General features: G+C 37.5%; 1 protein-coding gene across 3 annotated transcripts in view; it reads right to left on the bottom strand.

Annotated features, from left to right (window-relative positions):
- FBN2 (fibrillin 2) overlaps nucleotides 1-18,217 on the bottom strand; it is a 174,131-nt gene that overhangs the window by 65,366 nt on the left and 90,548 nt on the right. For all 3 annotated transcript variants that reach the window (XM_086771566.1, XM_086771565.1, XM_086771567.1), the window contains 5 exons: nucleotides 15,715-15,840; nucleotides 8,374-8,493; nucleotides 2,704-2,841; nucleotides 898-948; nucleotides 290-415 (listed from right to left, as the gene is read on the bottom strand). In XM_086771566.1, the coding sequence (XP_086627692.1) occupies nucleotides 290-415; nucleotides 898-948; nucleotides 2,704-2,841; nucleotides 8,374-8,493; nucleotides 15,715-15,840 (561 nt within the window). The remainder of the gene's footprint in view (nucleotides 1-289; nucleotides 416-897; nucleotides 949-2,703; nucleotides 2,842-8,373; nucleotides 8,494-15,714; nucleotides 15,841-18,217) is intronic.

The following is an 18,217-nucleotide window of genomic DNA, read 5'->3' as shown; positions in this document are numbered from 1 at the left end:
AAATGTTCAAGGCCAGGTTGGATGAGGCTCTGAGCAACCTGACCTAGTCAGGGATGTCCCTGCTCCTTGCAGGGGGGTTGGACTACATGACCTTTGAAGGTCCCTTCCAACTCTAACCATTCTATGATTCTATGATGTCTAAGCAGGCATAAACTAAAACATATGCTTAATAAACTGCTTTGAGAGGAATTCAGAAACAAACCAATATCCTTTCACCCACCCTTAGAGAATGATTTTGGAAAACTGTTGGACACAGATAAAAAGCTAGCAGAGTTGAGTGCGCTCTTACCTAAACACACTCGCCCTGTTCCATCTAGTGTCAGTCCTTCAGGGCACTCGCAGCGAAATGAGCCTCTGCTGTTGATGCATCGTCCATTGGGACAAACACCCGGGAAAACATCACACTCATTTATATCTGTTGGGGAAAGAAAGAGTTGAGATACATGCTGACTTGAAGGAGACAGCTACAGCTTTATTGAGAATTTAAGCTGCATGAAAGAACATGAGATGCTCTCATCTAGCTTTATTAGGGTCTGAATGCTGTTCTGAACCAGCGTCCTGCTCAGTCTTAAGGGACTCCTTGCAAGATCTTCAAGTCACAGGGCACTAAGATGCCACATTCTCTTCTCTAAGATAAGATGATACACCCAAGAGAAAGGAAAAACTAAAGGGCTTAAATGTATTCTGAAGGAATAGTTACATTCTCTTTTCATCATTTTGATATTCTTCAACAAACAGTGTAACATAACACTTCCCAACAGTCAGTAACTGTGAAGCTATTCATCAAAGATCAATATGGTCATGCCTGAACAAAACCAACAACACAATAAATCCCCTTTTATCTAATTTTCAAAGGAAAAAAAAAAGGACATCTTGAGTAAGAAGCAAAAATTTCACCTTCACAGGTAACCCCCTTCACTCGTGCAAATCCTCTTGAGCAAGCTGTGTCTAGAATCAAGTCAGAAAGATATATCACTGCTTTAGAATGACAGAAATATAGGAGTAAATAATTAAAAAATAAATGTATCTTCAGAATTGTCTAATAATTTGACTGTATGAGGTGGTGAATGCTCTAGCCTCAATCAAGAAAAACACTGACATACGTCTTACTGAAAACAAGTGAATAGGGTGAGGCAATTAAATCTTAGTAATTACTTTCTCATGGGCTTTCCTTAATGCTTACCAGAATGCTCAGCATCTAATCATACCAACCTCTGCACTCAGATGCAGCTGAAGGTAAATTTCCTGTAAAGTTGCCTGAAGATTTAAAGCTTTAGTGATGCCAGTATCACTACAGGCTCTTTTTCCACTGCAGCTTAAAAAGGACCTGAGTAACAACATTACTTTAGGATATGCATATAAAACATAGCATGATGTAGGGATATGAAAGCTTGCTGAAATTTAACTAATTAGAGAATAGGAAATTAAATGGCCAAACGTACCCAGTCTGAGCTAATTAGCTCTCTAGATTGATAAGTTTTTTATTAGTTTTACCAGTCTAACTTGACCATGCTGTTTCCTGGAGTCCAAAGTAGTATCTTTCCCCTATACTGCACTGCAATGTTAAGAGGTCTGTTGGATATTGTTTGCACCATGCTTGTTAGATGGCATACATGTGCCCATAGCTATTGTTCCAATTAAAAATGAAAGGCTAAAATGTTCTGACCCTGGTTCAGCTGCAAATGGCATAATTCAAGCCATATGTGTAGAATGCAGCGTAGTATTTTATCCACAAACAAGAGCACACATTTTGCATTCCTGTTTCCAACTTCTAGACCTAGCCCTGTAATCTAACAGTAGTACTACTACTTTGCAATCAATAATTGTACATAAGCTATGTGTTTGAAAACAGCTGGAAAATGTGTTAAAAGCCTACAACATAAAAAGCCCTCAATAGTTTTACCAGATATTTCACTTTATTATTGTAGTCCTTACTTCTCTACCCCAATACACAGTCCCTCTGGAAATGAAATGTATATAATTATTAAAAGATTTCTTTACATGTTACTTCCCGGTAACTTCAAAGACCAACAACGATCTCTGATGGTGGAGATTGAAAGTGATACTACATAAGACAACTTCATTTCATAGAATCATAGAATCATAGAATCATAGAATCATAGAATGGTTAGGGTTGGAAGGGACCTTCAAAGGTCATCTAGTCCAACCCCCCTGCAAGGAGCAGGGACATCCCTGACTAGGTCAGGTTGCTCAGAGCCTCATCCAGCCTGGCCTTGAACGTTTCCAGAGATGGGGCCTCCACCACCTTTCTGGGCAACCTGTTCCAGTGTTCTACAACTCGCATCGTAAAAAATTTTTTCCTAATTTCCAATCTAAATCTACCCCCCTCTATTTTAAAACCATTACCTCTCGTCCTATCGCAACAGGCCCTACTAAACAGCCTTTCCCCATCTTTCTTGTAGGCCCCCTTGAGGTACTGGAAGACCGCTATCAGGTCTCCCCGGAGCCTCCTCTTCTGCAGGCTGAACAGCCCCAACTCTCTCAAGCCTGTCCTCATAAGAGAGGTGCTCCAGCCCTTTTATCATCTTTGTGGCCCTCCTCTGGACCTTCTCCAACTGGTCCATAGGGTTTCATAGGGTTTTTTTGTTGTCTGTTTGCTTGTTTTATATACAGAAAATTATGAGAATCTACTGAACGGTACATCCTCTCTTCTCCCAAAAGACACAGGATATGAGAGCATACCTGATTCACACCGCTCACATGGGCTGCCCCAAGCTGCTCCTAAGGTAGCACAACATTCAGATTTCAATGTAGCACCATTGATGTTGACTTCACAGCGACCGTCTTGGATGTTAAGCCAGCAAGTCCCCTTCAGGCTATCTGCAGTGGAATAGAAAACAATACGGAATTGTCACAGCAAGAACAGTTGGTATGTCATGTTCATGCCACCATTAGACAGAGCACCAAGGGAGCGTAGTCTCTGTTTTAAAAGAAAACCTTCCATCAGAGTAATTTTGTACACATTTTAGTTTAGAAGTGGTGGAAGGGAATAGCACTATCACTAAATGTGAGCAAGAAGCACACTGCTTGAGGCATTTTATAGTCCAGGTCCCACAGCTAGCAGATGCCCTCCAGATACTATAGTGAATTTATTTATATACTTTATGGAGTGACTGATCAGTCTAAAATACACGAGTTTCAACAAAAGCAGAGATCACAACCGGAGACTCCGCCTTCTAGCTGACTGCCTAAAGCACTGTATTATGAAATAAAAGTGCTCTTGCCTCTTTCAATCAGTGAACCTTCAAGGATGTCAGGAAGGAAAAAAAAAGATTAAAATGTGGGGGATAGGGTTGTGTTACATCCTTTTAGGGGCTTGGTTCTGCTGGTGCATTAGCTACGCTTTGAACATGCCTGTTAGGTTATACTCCATACTCTGCTCCTGAGGGCTCAGCCTCAGCACAATCAACTCAACTCCTGAATTGCGAACTGGATTGCCAGGCTGGAAACCCAGACCAGCTCAGGGCAAACCCACTCCAATTAATGCCCAGATATGTCAGGCAGCACCTCCTGACTGCTGCCCAGGCTAGACAGCCACTGAGCAGAGTGGAGATTTTCAGCCACAAGTGGTGTCTCTGCTGCCTGAAATCCTCCAAAAATCTCTTTTGCTACCCAAATTTCAAGTCTTAAAAATCTACGCTTCAGTGTCCAAGTTGTTTTTTAAAATGTCATTTAGATCCTAAATTAGTTTCGTACTTTAAAAGTTGTACCTACAGCACCTTTGCTCAGGTACATAATGTCACATTCAAATGGTATAAAATTTCTTAAAGTGGACAACAAAGTTTGTGATGAGACAGCAAAAGCAGTCTGTAAAGATCTAACCCAGAATGGGAGGTCAGCCAAGTTAGAGTTTGAATACTCAGAGTTCGAAGGTAAGGAAGTGGCCCAGATTAATTTAATAGGATGACTAACGACAGAGGAATAGGATTTGTCTTTAAGATCTATGTATGTCACATGTACAAAAAGCCCGACTATCTGTTAGGTCCTGTCGATAAGTATTACTAATACCTCATATTTAGGAGCAATATGCTTAAGGCAGAATCTTTTTTTTTTTTAAACAACTTCAACTTTTCTACAAAATTGTCATGTTATAATATTATGTAGACCACAGAGAGCACAACCCTTCTTCAGCTAAAGTAACAGGAAAACAAATGGCCCAAGAATCTGACTGGAATCGGCTCTAGAAACTGGGCAATGCACTTCATAAACAGTTAAGTGCAAAACAGTTGTGTTATTTAGGTTAATGTTGGTCTCAAACATGTAAGGCAGAACATCACCCTTAAACAAGTGCACACACCAACGAGGAGTATAGGAGAGTAGAAAAGGCATCTTTTCCACACCTTCATATGCCTTTAGCTAACAGTCAAGACCAAAGTTAACATAACAAGACCAAACATGAAACCTGGACAGTCATTAGCTGGGTTTGCTCTTAGCCAGTCATGGGATGGGCATGCCCCTGGTCATTTTATGCCCCAAATTCAGAGACCAACATGGGGAGAAGTAATATATGCTCTTTTACATCACATCCAGCTTGCTGCCCATATGTTGATGTCTCTGCTTTATGTTATCAAAATGTAAATGCTTCCATTGCTTTATTCACTAGAAGTTTCTTGAGCTCAATTTTATTTATTTTTAGTAGCCAACTTTACAGGACGGAAGAATCAAACTAATATCTCAAAAATGACTTAAACTGTAGAAACTAGCAAGTGACTTGCCTCACACCAGCTGCATCTATATTATCCTGCCAAAGTCTGCCCGTCTTATCTTTTTCAGGCTATGAGCTGATTTCCTTTCTTTTACATAACCTCTCCTGTCTGGATGAAATCTACAATGGGCAGTCACTGTGACTTTTGCTTTCGTTAAAAAGTTTTTATCCAGCATCAAAGCATTCTTTATGTTGCTTGCATTTCTTTGATTCTGACTTGAAGAAGAATATATGCACACTACAGGCAGATGACAGCCTACTTACTGTGCACTGTATGAATTCCACAAATCTTGACTGAACCATGCCTAAAAAGCCTATATTAAGTGCATATTTCAAAAAGCACAAATGGTAGTATCCCTACTGTATGAGCAATTCCCAAAATAGCTTCCACTTTTTCCCTCTAAGAGTGCAGCCTCAATATTGCAAACACTGTCAGCGTGCAAGCAAAATAAATGCAAAACATGTCAACATTTCTGCTGAATGCTTTTATTGTAACTGTTGAACTAATGACTCTAATTTGCACTTAAATTTCAGCACAAATTTAGTTACTTGAATTCTGACCGTAATTTGAGTAAGTAATTTTTTTTTTTCTAGCCAGGAAAGCTCACAGAAAGAGACAAATGCTCAATTTCTACAGGTAATATGGATGCAAATGGCTCAAGCCACTTCGTTCTTCAGCCTTGAGGCTGAAGCAAAGGAACCAGAGGAACTGACAGACTGACGTCTTCTGTCCACAAGCTGAGTAATGAATATGCATCAGCCATATGGCTTCTCTATAAAAGATCAGTCTAACCTGAGTCCACAAGACAGTGAAAATCAGTTATAAGACTATATAGCAACAAACACATTGGAGTAATAAAATTAACAGTGACTTTATGTTAATCCTTTCTTAACCTAATATTGTTATCACGTGCTTTTACTTACAAATTTTGTGTAATTTTTAAGTCCAATAACTTTAATCGTCATCATGAAAGAAAGAAAGAAAAACTTATAATGTAGGACTGATTCTGGTTCTGACATGAGAGCAAATTTGAAATTAAAGAAAAACTAGAGAGGAGTCAAAATCTGCCATTACCTTACTCTGATCATTCTTACGAAGAATACAACACATTCCTAAATCACAACACTATTTTAGCCACACATTTATGTTTTGGCATATGCTTTTCATATGTGATGCTACAGGAATGCTTTACAGTAGCAATCTGCTAAAAAACCTAGGGCAAATACATTCAATATAGAAGTATCTCCCTGCAGCAGTAATGGGAAAAAGCAAATTGGTCTACTGTAGAGATTTGAAACTGCATACATTCAACGAGAGCATTTGCAAGTTTTTCTCGTGGTAAACTACCTGTAATTCCAACTCCTTACTCATTTTTCAATAATCCAGTCTGCCCTCTTCTCATGACCGCCAATTCCAGTAGAAATTTTGGCAAGGCAGAAAAAGTACAACTGGGCTCTAACAGGATAAATCTGTATGTCTCGCATCAGCTGTACTTCTGACCCTTCTATCTTAACATACTTCCTGAGACAATCTTAGTCAACCCAAAAAATTAAGGATTAGGTTTGCAGTATATAGGTGGCTCCTATTCTTCCCTTTTTATCTGACTGTTCAGGGTTTGGGTTTTTATTTTGTTTACATTTTATGTTACTTATCACTAATACTCAGGCCAAATGGGACCTCACACTGTAAACATTCCAATGGAAACCATTTGCAAAGTAAACCCAGAACATTGTTATAATTAAGCCCTTAGTTAGTCTGGAGGACCTTTGCATGTGGGAAGACAAAAAAATTAAAAATAAGCAGTAGAAAAAAGCAGAGGTTATTGTGGTCATATCAAGAAATCGGCACAATGTAAAAAACAACAAAAACAGTGCTAAACTTTAGTGGCTAGTGATGCTATAAGGAAATCTAAGAGAAGTCAGGCACAAAAGTAATGTTCACTTAAAAAACACATTAAGGCATAAACAGAATCCATCATTAAATGGAAACTTGAGTCTTTGCATTCAATTATCTATCCTAAGAAAATTTTGGCAAGGCAAAAAAGTTGAACAAAGAACGCTAGACAAATCCATCTTCAAATAAAAGTAACACTTAAAATTAGCATAATCCAGTTATTAGTGACACTCCAATCCAACTTATCCCAAACATCCTACAATGACTTGTAGCTAGACCTTTTTCCTGGGGCAGGGACAGGTGGCAGTCCTGCTTGCAGAAGGTGTGCCCAGGTGGGGAACCTCCTGCAGCAAGTGGTTGAGCTGCACAAGGTGGTGAGAAGGCCGCGTAGCATCAGGGAGGCTGAGAAGTTGGATACTTGGTTCCAAGTGCAGTCTGCACCAGAACCACAGCCTCTGGCCAAACAGCCAAAAACTCTCCCACAGACACACACAGAAGGAAGGTGAGCCAATGATGCAGAAGAATGGAAGCTTGCAAAGGCAAGGGCCAGCAGGAGGAAGAGACTTCCCCTGAAACCTGAGGTGCCCTTGCAGAACCACTTCACCACTCTGCAGACCAAAGAGGAAACACCCAGAACATCAGGAGAGATGCTGGAGCTGAGCAAGGCAGCCCAACCTGCTTGTATAACAACCAGCACAACTAAGAAAAGGCGACGGGTGACAGTAGTGAGTGACTCTCTTCTGAGAGGTATGTGAATCAACAAAAGGCTACAGGAATGGTGCCGCAGACAAAGGTTCAGCTACTTAGACCATAGGACTTGCCTTAAGAAACCTAGTCTACTGAGGGCTGATGGGGGGCGCCTAACAGAGAGGGAAGAACTTCTTCGGCCAAAGGCTTGCCAAACTAGTGAACAGGGCCTCAAGTCAATGTTGTTAGGGAAGGGGAACCTCAATCCATCCCGCTACTGTCAGTGTGATACCAGTGCCACCAACAGATGCCCAGAACCAGGGGAAGGCCTGCAGCTCAAAGGAATTCCAGCCACTCCAGCCAGCAAATCAGCTTCATCGGGGGCCCAACTTAAGTGTCTCTATGCAAACACATGTAGCATGGGGAACAAACAAGAGGAGTTAGAGACGTGTGCATGCCTGCAGGGCTACGAGATATTGTAGCATTGTTGGCATCATGGAGATGTGGTGGGATGGCTCTTGTGACTGTGAAAGGAATAACATAATCTCCATTTTTAGAAAGGGGAACAAGGAAGACTCGGGGAACTACAGGCTGGTCAGTCTCACCTCTGTGCCTGGCAAGGTCATGGAGCAGATCCTCCCGGAAACCATGCTAAGGCATATGGGAAATAAGGTGCTTGGTGACAGCCAACATGGCTTTGCTAAGGACAAATCATGGCTGACAAATTTGGTGGCCTTACACAGATTCTCATTCTCCCAAAAGACAAGATAATTCCTACTTAGAGCAAGACATCCCCACTGTCTTCCACCAGTCGATACCTGCATTTCACCATTTGCACCATAGTTTGGACATCCTCATGAATTATGTTTCTCTCAGTTTGTTCCTGTTTCCATGGAAACAATGGAATTAGTACATGTTTGTTTGGTCCCACCTACAGAACTAGACATATTGTCTGGTGTCATGGGTAAATTATCCAAAGACATTATTTTCTTACTTAATTAATCAATATGAACAATGTTTTTCAAGTTAGTAAGAAAAAGGGAAAATAACAGGAGGAAATACCCACCAATACATACGAGTCCTGTAGAGTCCAATTTGCTGCCAGATGAACATTCACAATTGAAAGATCCAAGATTGTTCCTACAGGCACCATTGACACATGGGCTGCTCTCACATTCATTTATATCTATAATCCAGGAACAAAAAACACTGTTAGAACTATGATGTGCTCCAGGAAAATATTATGCAGTACAAATACTGCTGTGAACCCTGATTTGCCAAGGTTGCCTAGTACATTTGCCGCCTGCCTCCTCTCAGCATGTCATTCAAAAGATATAGGGACAGGCAGATAGCATGTATGTGCACATGTATAACAGCACATATTCTGAAGGTGTTAATTAAATGGCTCTTTTCTACAAAGACAATAATTTCCAACAACTTGGACAACAAAAGTTCTCCAGTATCAATTATAACTGTCCTGCGAGAAAACAAAACTCTTTTTTTCATAGAATGCAATACATTCCCAGCCACAATATGCAGTGCACAAAGAAAGGCCTTATTGTTTCTGTCATTTATGGCTCCACGAGGCTTTGGAAGAATTAAGAAAACCCTGTCAGAAGCAAAATATTACAATGCTGGCTGCGATTCTCTAGTTCTGGAATGCATTCAAGAAACAGGAGTTGAAACTGGAATACTGTAAATGGTACTTCACTCTAGCCCCTAACTCCTTCTATTTATTACCCCTGTGAGTTATTAAGCCTGTTCACATGAAAGAATAGGACCCCTGCAGACACTATTATTTGCTGATTTTTTTTTAAGTGAAATTACTTTCAAGATTGAGACAATACTAGCAAATTCTTTCAAAGAAAAATTGCAGATGCAAATCCACCATTTCTTCCTGAACTCAACCAATTTCTCTTTCTGATTTGAGTCCTGAATCAAGCCATACATTCTAATCCAACCAGACAGTTCCTTCAGTGGGCCAGGAATAAAACTGTTTAGTGCTTGCTTATGTTCGCTCTGTTTGCTAGTAGTGCTTGACAAATAGTATCATATCCATAAACTAAAACAGCCGATTCAAATTAATTATAAATTAATGCAGGATCTAGTTAAGCATGGAAACATTAATAGCATCAAGAGATCATTTTCAAGACAAACTAAAATATTATCCTTATTTTTCAGAAGTCATGAAAAAAGTACCATTTGCTATTTGATAGATTATGATGCATCAAGTCTTCATTTCACTACATATGTGTTCTTTCACACATTCCTTCTGGGATCCGGGAAGGAATATGCATTTATAATGAAGCCGGCTGGTAGCAAAACAAGTTATGGTTGCAAAACCAGTTATGGTAGCAAAACAAGTTATGGTAGCAAAACAAGAAATGGTTCTTTACACAACAGGTAGAAAAATTGGAAATCCTTGCCCTAGGATACTGAAAGTTTGCATTGATCAATGGCAGTCTGGACAAGTTCACAGAAGATAAAATCACCAACGTCTGTATAAGGTAAAGATCCTACTTCGTGTGTCCGAAGTTCCTGAACCACAGCTGTTGGGGATTCAGAGTATTTCATGGGATCTTGGATCAGTCTCTGCATTTATGTCTTTGCTTTTATGCAGATATGATTCTCTGTCCAGTCAGTTGCAATCGCTCTTCCCTGCTTTTAGCTAAGATGCAACTGAGGTACCCCCACAAGGGACTAGGCATAATCTGTGCCACGGAATCTTTGGGGCTTTTGGACACTAAAAATAGTCTCCACTGAGCACATGCAAAAAGAGACTTACAACTTTGCCACATCTGAGCACATTTTCAGACTAAAGAGGCACCATCCTGACTCAAAAACTACCCAAGAAATTTCAAGCTGCAACAGCATAGAAGAGCAACAGCTTTTTAAAGAACAGGTTACAAGGTTTACAGGTTTCTAAATACACAAATCAACATTTTATTGGAAATGAGCGAAAAGTTTTGTCTGAATTTTTAAAAGGCAAATGTAAAATCTAGTCTGAGTCAGACATCCAGTGAAGAAAATTAAAGGTCAAGTGCTTGAAGCCCGCTGAAGATATTTGTAGCCGAAAACATGTGACTTTAACGTAAAGTGTCACATGGTTTTAACAGCTGGCAGCCCAACCAAACACAGGTCTGCACATATGCAACCAATGTGCAAGACAAAACACTGTAATAAGTAGACAGTTGCCACTATACAAAACATCACTTCAGTCATATGCAGAATCTTTAAAAATGCATTAAATTTAAAATATTTCATATTTATAGATGTAATATCAGGTTGTCATGTCTATCTTTAATTCTGCTTGATACTTTGCAAATTAGGTTTACAATTAATTTTCTTCTAGGAAAACATAACTTGTATTTCTGGTTTTCAGAGTTAACAAGAAACCCAAACTTAACAAAAAATAGTTGAGGGCCACACCCGGAAGTCGGTGCCCCCAAAACTACAACCAAGGATAAGTGAGTAAGTGGAGAAATAGGTGCCAAAGCATCTAAAGTTTAACATCTTATGAACAGTGAAGCAGATCTGTTGATTCAATGTGGCATGTTCTTCACTCTCTGCCCAAACAAAGTGAAAGGTGAGAACGACTCAAAGTGAACATTCAGGTGAGCATAAATGGAGAAAAACAGAAAGGTGACACACGTTTATCAGAGTGGAACACCTTCTAGACTGGGATAACTGCCTGTCCATTCCACGTCAAAGTCAGATGACCTAGTCTAAATCTAAATCTCAAGTTTGCATCAGACATGTTCCTTGCCAAAAGAGCTGACTCCATCTACCAGGTTGCTGCTATCTGCAGGGGACATTCCCCTTTCATCCTTCCTCCTCCTTTTTCTCACAGTCCCGGTTTCTACACTTCTGAAGTGCAAGTGCCAGCCCCTCACTGATCCCACACACAAATAGTCACTTTCCACCTTCCAGGGTAAGAATGGCAGAAGTCGATCACTAAGACCGGGGGGAAGGGAAGATCCATCACAGAATCAGACTCCTCATTTCACTTTGTCCTGATGCAGGTGAAGGAATACTCATCCCATTTCCCTTTATGGAGTAGAAAGAGGGAGAACAGCTTTCACTGAGGATTAGGGTATGCATATCTGGAGGCATTAACTTCTGGTTGCTTCTAAAACAATTTTGTGACTATGCTCAAGGCCTCTAACCCCCCAAAAAAGAGTTTGTTATTTTCTGTATTTGACATGCTTCATCACTATGCTAGGAAAAAAAAAATGGAAAAAAAAAGAAATTTAAAAAACCCTAATGCTTTTCAGTATTAACAGGTTTACAATATTCAATTGACTACTCCCTCAAACTACCATTTGGGAAAAAAAAAAAAATAAAGGATGAAGCACTTCAACACTAGTGCTCTGCTGAATCTGGTGATAAAGTATTATATGCATAATGTAAACAAACTCCAAAAATTGTTTCCATACCTCTTCTTATAATAATATTAAATGACAATTTTAACAAGAGTGAGCAAGAAACCAACTTGATTTTAATACTGTTTCACATTTTAAAATAAAAACTGCCATGTATGGAAACATTTATCAGTGTTTCTTTTAAAAAACATTTTTTTTTTCTTAAGTGAAGTGAGTGTACATTGTAAACGTCAGAGAAACAAAAATTGACACAGTTCACTGTACATTCCTGGAAATGAACTTCAAAGCACATCTGGTTTATGTTTAACTAGTTATGTCACTGGAAACAAATCTAAACCACAGAGCTTGTTGTAATAATCTCAAATTTCATAGAGTCTGGAGCATCAAACAACTCCCCTACTCCCCACAACAAAATGATAAAAAATTTCAATTGACCTACAAGCGAAATCAGTGAAAAGTTTTGTTGTTTGTTCACAGTTACTGATTTGAGTTATATCAATTAAAAATATACTGGTGAGTAATAAGCATCAGAGCACAACACAAAGCTTCTGGCTATAGAAGTTTTTAGCAACTAGTGAACTTGTAAGTCCAAACTGAATTACATAGCATTTCTTTGAAAACAGAATTTGGACAGAAAGAGATGGATTTATTCCTCCACTGTCAATCCACCAAACATGAGAAAAAAATGTAATACATTTAATAGGTTGTATAGACAGTTTTATGTCAAAGTCTTCCTGATCAGCATTTTTACCTGATCAGTTGAATTTAAAGACCAATCTATGAGATTCAGGTAAAGACAACAGATCCTTCATGACTTATATATGTATGTTGATGTAGATAACAACACTGAAAGAAACTGAAAATCCTTCAGATTCTGCTGTAGAGACAATAAAAAATTAGAAGTATTTTATGATGATTACACTAAACTATGTTCAGAAAGGAAATACTCTTGAAAATACAAAGTTTTCTTTAATGATCATTTGTTTGTTGTTTTTTTTTCCCCAAATGAGAAAATAGGACTTTTTAATTTTCTTCCATTAACAAACTTTTATTATTTTAAATATTAAGGCAGCATTCATGCCTCATCACAAGCTCATTGCTCAGAGTTCAGTAGACATATAGGATTGTGAAAAACAGCCAAGAGAAGCATAGCCACTGTTATTCTACAAAGATGGCAAAATATGCTCCTTTTCAAGAACAAGCTAAACCTGATGACCACCGTGAAAGGGAGATGAGACAGGGATAGATCTGTCTTTTTTAAGAAACTTTTGGAATATCAAATAACACTCATTAGCCTTTGCAGGAGTCACAGTACAAATATTGCAAACATGTACACATGCATATTCTTTATTAAACTATTTTTTAAAAGTTTAAAAAAGAAAACGAGATTAAATGCATTAATTAAAATCTCACTAAATCCACCAAACAGAAAGCCAAAGTCTTACTTAATAAGCTTGAATGATCAGCTGAGTAATCATTCTTTCACAATAGAATAGATTTCAATTTGCAGAACAATCTGCTTAAAGAAGATATGTATGCATTTTCTACCTCATGCTGAGGTTGGCTTGAGTTGTGAAATATCTCAGTTCCTGTATCACAAGATGACTGTCAGAGGCACAATAATTTGTTAGTTTGAACAAATCACACTGGTTCTTTATTCAAGTTTTCAGAATTGATTCATAAACTGATAATTTGGGCAATGCACATAATTCACTTAGACAAAACCTAGAAGTGGTCACATTCCTTAGAAAAATGTGCTGAGGTGCCATTAAGAGGGGTCATGCCTGCTATTTGGATTTCTGCTAGTATCTTCTCTTCATATACTTTCCTGTAAATTCTATTTTATCTTTCCTGTAACTTTCTTTTTGATACTACGGTTTTGCAGTTACTATCAGCTGGCAATGCTACCTAAAGAAGTCATCCTCTCCTCAATGAACTATTAATTCAAATGAACAAGTCAATTTGTTTCCATTCCAGAATAACTCTCCCTCGTGCTATTCTCCACTTACACCCCTCTCATAAAAAAAAAACCTAAGCTAAGGGACATCCAGATTTGGTTCAGTACATCATGATCCCCAAAAAACTTCTAGCACAAGAAAAAACACACTGCACTGACAATAAGATGTCCAGAAGACAGAAAAGATTGCTTTTTTCCTAAGGTTCTGGTGGCTCAATGGAATGATGAAACCACTTTTTTTTGCTACTGTTGTTGTTTTCAAGTCCTTATTTTTAACCTTTACATTAATATTACTACTACTATTACCATTACCATTAAATAAACAAATTTACATTTTACACTTGAAAATAATATATTTTATTTGAATAACTTTTGCTAAGTTGTTTGCATTCTCTCCTCTTATTTATCTACCTTTTCCTCAGTGTTATGCACAGGAGCTGATGGCCTTCTCATCTTGGTAATGAACAATCTCCCTTTACCATACCATTCCAGTTTTTCTGTCTAGAAGATTCCCTAAGAAACATGCACATTAAGAGCACACGGTAAGCTGTTTTCACAGCCAGAAATCTTGCAGTGCATGGAAACTAAACATATACACAGAGCCTGAAGAGTAAACGTCACCTGAACATTGTAGATAGATACTTGGCTTTGAGACAACTTTGCAGAGAGAGCAGTATAAATCCATAGGGGTATGATACAAGAAAAGCCCTTATCTGAACAAGTGCTACTAATTTGGAACATATAGGGAGAGAAGAAATTTTGTTTTAAAAGTGACCTTGGAAACACACATGTACTATAATATCAAGGAACTCAATTTCTTTTGAACAGAAGGGGGGAAGAGGTGAATGATTTGATACTGCTAGAATTTAAACCATTTCACGAGATGTTTTGAATGTAAACACATGTTCAGTTTCCAAACAGTTGGAGATATTCAAAACACTACAGCCCTCCCATGTTGCTTGCTTCCACTCCTCTGCTGAAAACTGGCAAAGAGTACATGAGTTCTCCTCACCCGCTTCAGTGCAAAATTAGTCTGTTCAGCACGTGCTACTAAGGAAATGGTTGGAGTTAACCTGACTGATCTTACACAGCAAGAATGGTTTACAGAGTTCTTCCACTTTCCTTTCTACACATTTGTTTAGCTGCATGGCAGTAACTTGTGTCTGAACAGTTATAACAAGCAGCTGAAGACAATAATGTCTTCCACTGCTTCATACAAATCTGGACAATGACATTGGTTCACGTAATAGGTGTTCCACAACAAAGGATTATAGCTTTCTCATCACTCACTCAAATGTGAGACTATTTTCTATAATATATAAATTATTACATATATTGAGATTTACAGATCATGGAACTAAACAGAAAACAATGCAAAAGACTGGTAAAACTCTATTACTATGAATACTGATTAAAAATGGAGAAAAAAGCTAATGTTTGTATTTTGACCTTTTTTTTTGTACAGCCTTGCTTTATTTTTTTTACAGTTAAAACTTCTCCTTAGTTTCTGCTATGTAACATTTTTATTGATTTAACATCTGTGTTTGTTAGTAATATAAGAAAGCAATTTTGATTACACTGTAGAAATAAAGGACAATTTTAGTATCAGCAGGCAGTAATATCCAGATGTTGGAATTCAAACATCACATAAAGCATCACAAATACCAGAATTCGATCTATAATTAACTATCACTACAGACTGAAAGGAGAAGAGAAAGGAGAGACTCGGTGATCAAAACAGACGCATTTCCCTAAATGACAGACTAGATGTCCCTGCTATAGGATCAAAGGCAAGTATTCCTTTATTCCAGCTTAAAAAAGTTTTATCTAAGGAAAGACAAATGTTTTCATATAAAATGAACTGATTACTTTGAAAGAAATTCAACGACAGGACCTAACACACTAAAAATTACTGGAGAGAAATTACAAGAGGAATGCAATGATTTATGCAATATCTTCGTTCTCTCTTTTTCTCTGGTGTTTGTCACCACTCTGAATCTTTTGTGATCGTTTATCTTTAATGTTATATAATAAGTAATAAAATTAACACAACTTGCAGATTTTTCACCTTCACATGTGTCTGTCTCAGTGCTGAACACATAACCCTTTGGACAAGTGCAGCTGTAACTCCCAGGGGTGTTTCGACAGAGCCCGTTGTCACACAGCAGTCCGTTCACTGAACATTCATCGATGTCTGTAAAAAGATGAGTTAGACATGCCAGTAAGTGTAAATACCATGAGATGCCTTTAGCTTCACAAGCAGCCCCTGTTGCTTTCTACAGGAACAATTAGGCTGCCAGATATACAGTTTCCTACAACAGTGACTGAGCAAAGAAAAATGCCAATTCTGAGTTTCAGAAATCTAATTAATTTTCAGATTCTTATTTCAAAAAAATTCTGTACTGTTTTTAAAGTTTGTCATTAGCAGGCTTTAAAAATGGTTCATAGTTAGTCTTAAGATAATAATTACATTTTCCTGGAATGACCTTGGGATCTTTGTCAGTTAGACAAAGATAACTTCACAAAGGTCTATTTGCTTTGAAACTAGCATTTTAATTTTTTTTTAAACACAAAAATAACAGTGTGTTAGTTTACTGTTCTAACCTTGTTTTACAAGTAAAAATTGATTTTGTTATCCATGAAGCGAATATCTGCATTAAAATCTAAATTGCACAGTTCACGTATGGCAGACATCTCAAGAGTATGTACCTCCCCTTCAGAAGTGTATTGTATTAAAAAAAAACCCCTATGATTAAGACCAGGATATCAAGTACACTGAACAGGAAAAACCCATGAATTAACATCACTCCTTGAACTCCTCTTACACTTAACTGCAAATAATGCTAATAAAAAACAATCAATCTTCCTCATTGCCCTATTGTTTATTTTTAAAAAGAAAAAAATAATAATAATTTTAAGTTACTCTCTGTTAATGCCCATCGCATGTGACAAGTACTTAAGCTTCTAGAAGAATACTGTCGAGGATAAGCCATGATAAACCTGACTCTTTATCCCGCTTCAGGGTATTTGCTATATTTTGACTGCTTGATTTCCCAAACTTAATGCTGCAATGGAAATCTTAAATCACCTAGATTTTTTAGATAGTTTAATTTTTAAAATAAAGAAGAAAAACAAGAATGCAATGTAATTACAATCTGGAGGCTTTTGGTTTCCCAACTACATTCGATTTTGCAAGCCATGCTTATTAATTCCTTTAGGATTCAGACAATAAAGTATAAATTTCCGCAGACGGTGAATCAGGTATTTGTTTGGCCGACACAAAACAACTCTTCTAAACAAACTTGTCCTTAATCTAACCTCATTTGATTTTAACTAAGTAAAGGAGGATGGATTTGGATTTTGATGTTTTCAAGAGCAATAGACTTTAATTTTGAGCTTGTTGTCATACAATCCTTTAACCCAAATTAGCAGTGTTACGAACGCATTAATTCCTTAGAATCTCACACTATTACTTCAGATTTGGACTGTAATCTACTGTGATATGCACTGTAAAAGCACAGAACGATACAGCTCATGTTCTAAAAACATTTAAAACTGACAAAATAGTCTGCATTCTGTGTGATGATCATTTTTTTTCCTGGTAGCTCATAATATGTATCATTAATTAAAACATTTCTACCCTTTATGTGAGTGTTCATAATTAAATTATTTTGTGCAAAAATTCTCCTGTCTAAAAACAAATGGATCCTCACAGTCAGTATGCTGTATTTTTAGTTAAATAATTAAGCACACATACACCTATAGCAGCACTCACACAATCCCAAGTGTAACTAGGTAAATAAAATCCCTCACCATAAAATAAATTTGGAAAAGGAATATTATGTGAAGTATTTTTAAAAACCACTGACAGTTTTCTAAAGCAATGCCCTTCCTGCCAAAACGTTACATTTAAGGTCTTTAGAAAGTAACTAGCGGTAAAATTCCTTAAGTTAAGCAGAAGAAAAGAAACACTTTTATTACTTTGTGTTGGCTTTACATCACTAGGTAGGAATGTTTGGTATTAAAATTATAACACAGTTATATAGTCCAGGTTTTCCCTACCAAAAACGGTGGGGTTTTGTTGACCACACATACCAGTGATAGGTCAGTAAACCTTTATGTGTAGATGGCAATAATTTCCCAAAATAAATACATCAGATGGTAGGACAATACTTAAGACATTCTAATGGTTTCAGATAGATTTCCATTAGCTTTTAACACAAACAAACTTCAGTTTTCTGTTTAAAATTACAGGACTGTAACAGGACTATAAACGATACACTTTTTTGAACATAAGAATTCCCAAAATAAAATAAATATGAAATTTCATGTGTGAGCATGAATAAAAAAATTAATTAGACAGAAAGAGAAACATATAACAGGGGTATCTTCTGTTGAGTATTCCTAAACACTTGCAGAAAATGTATCTAGATATGGCAACAACAGTCTGGTATAAACCTAAACCAAACTACAAATGACAACTAAAAGTTTCCAAAGTGAATCATTCCTGTATACTGGTGACCTGAAATTCTGAAGAATAAAAGAACAGCTGTTACACTTCAGACCACTGT

The sequence above is a fragment of the Chlamydotis macqueenii genome, chromosome Z (genome assembly GCF_036417535.1).
Source record: "Chlamydotis macqueenii isolate bChlMac1 chromosome Z, bChlMac1.mat, whole genome shotgun sequence".
Lineage (NCBI taxonomy): Eukaryota > Metazoa > Chordata > Aves > Otidiformes > Otididae > Chlamydotis > Chlamydotis macqueenii.
This window is presented reverse-complemented; position numbering and strand designations above follow the sequence as displayed.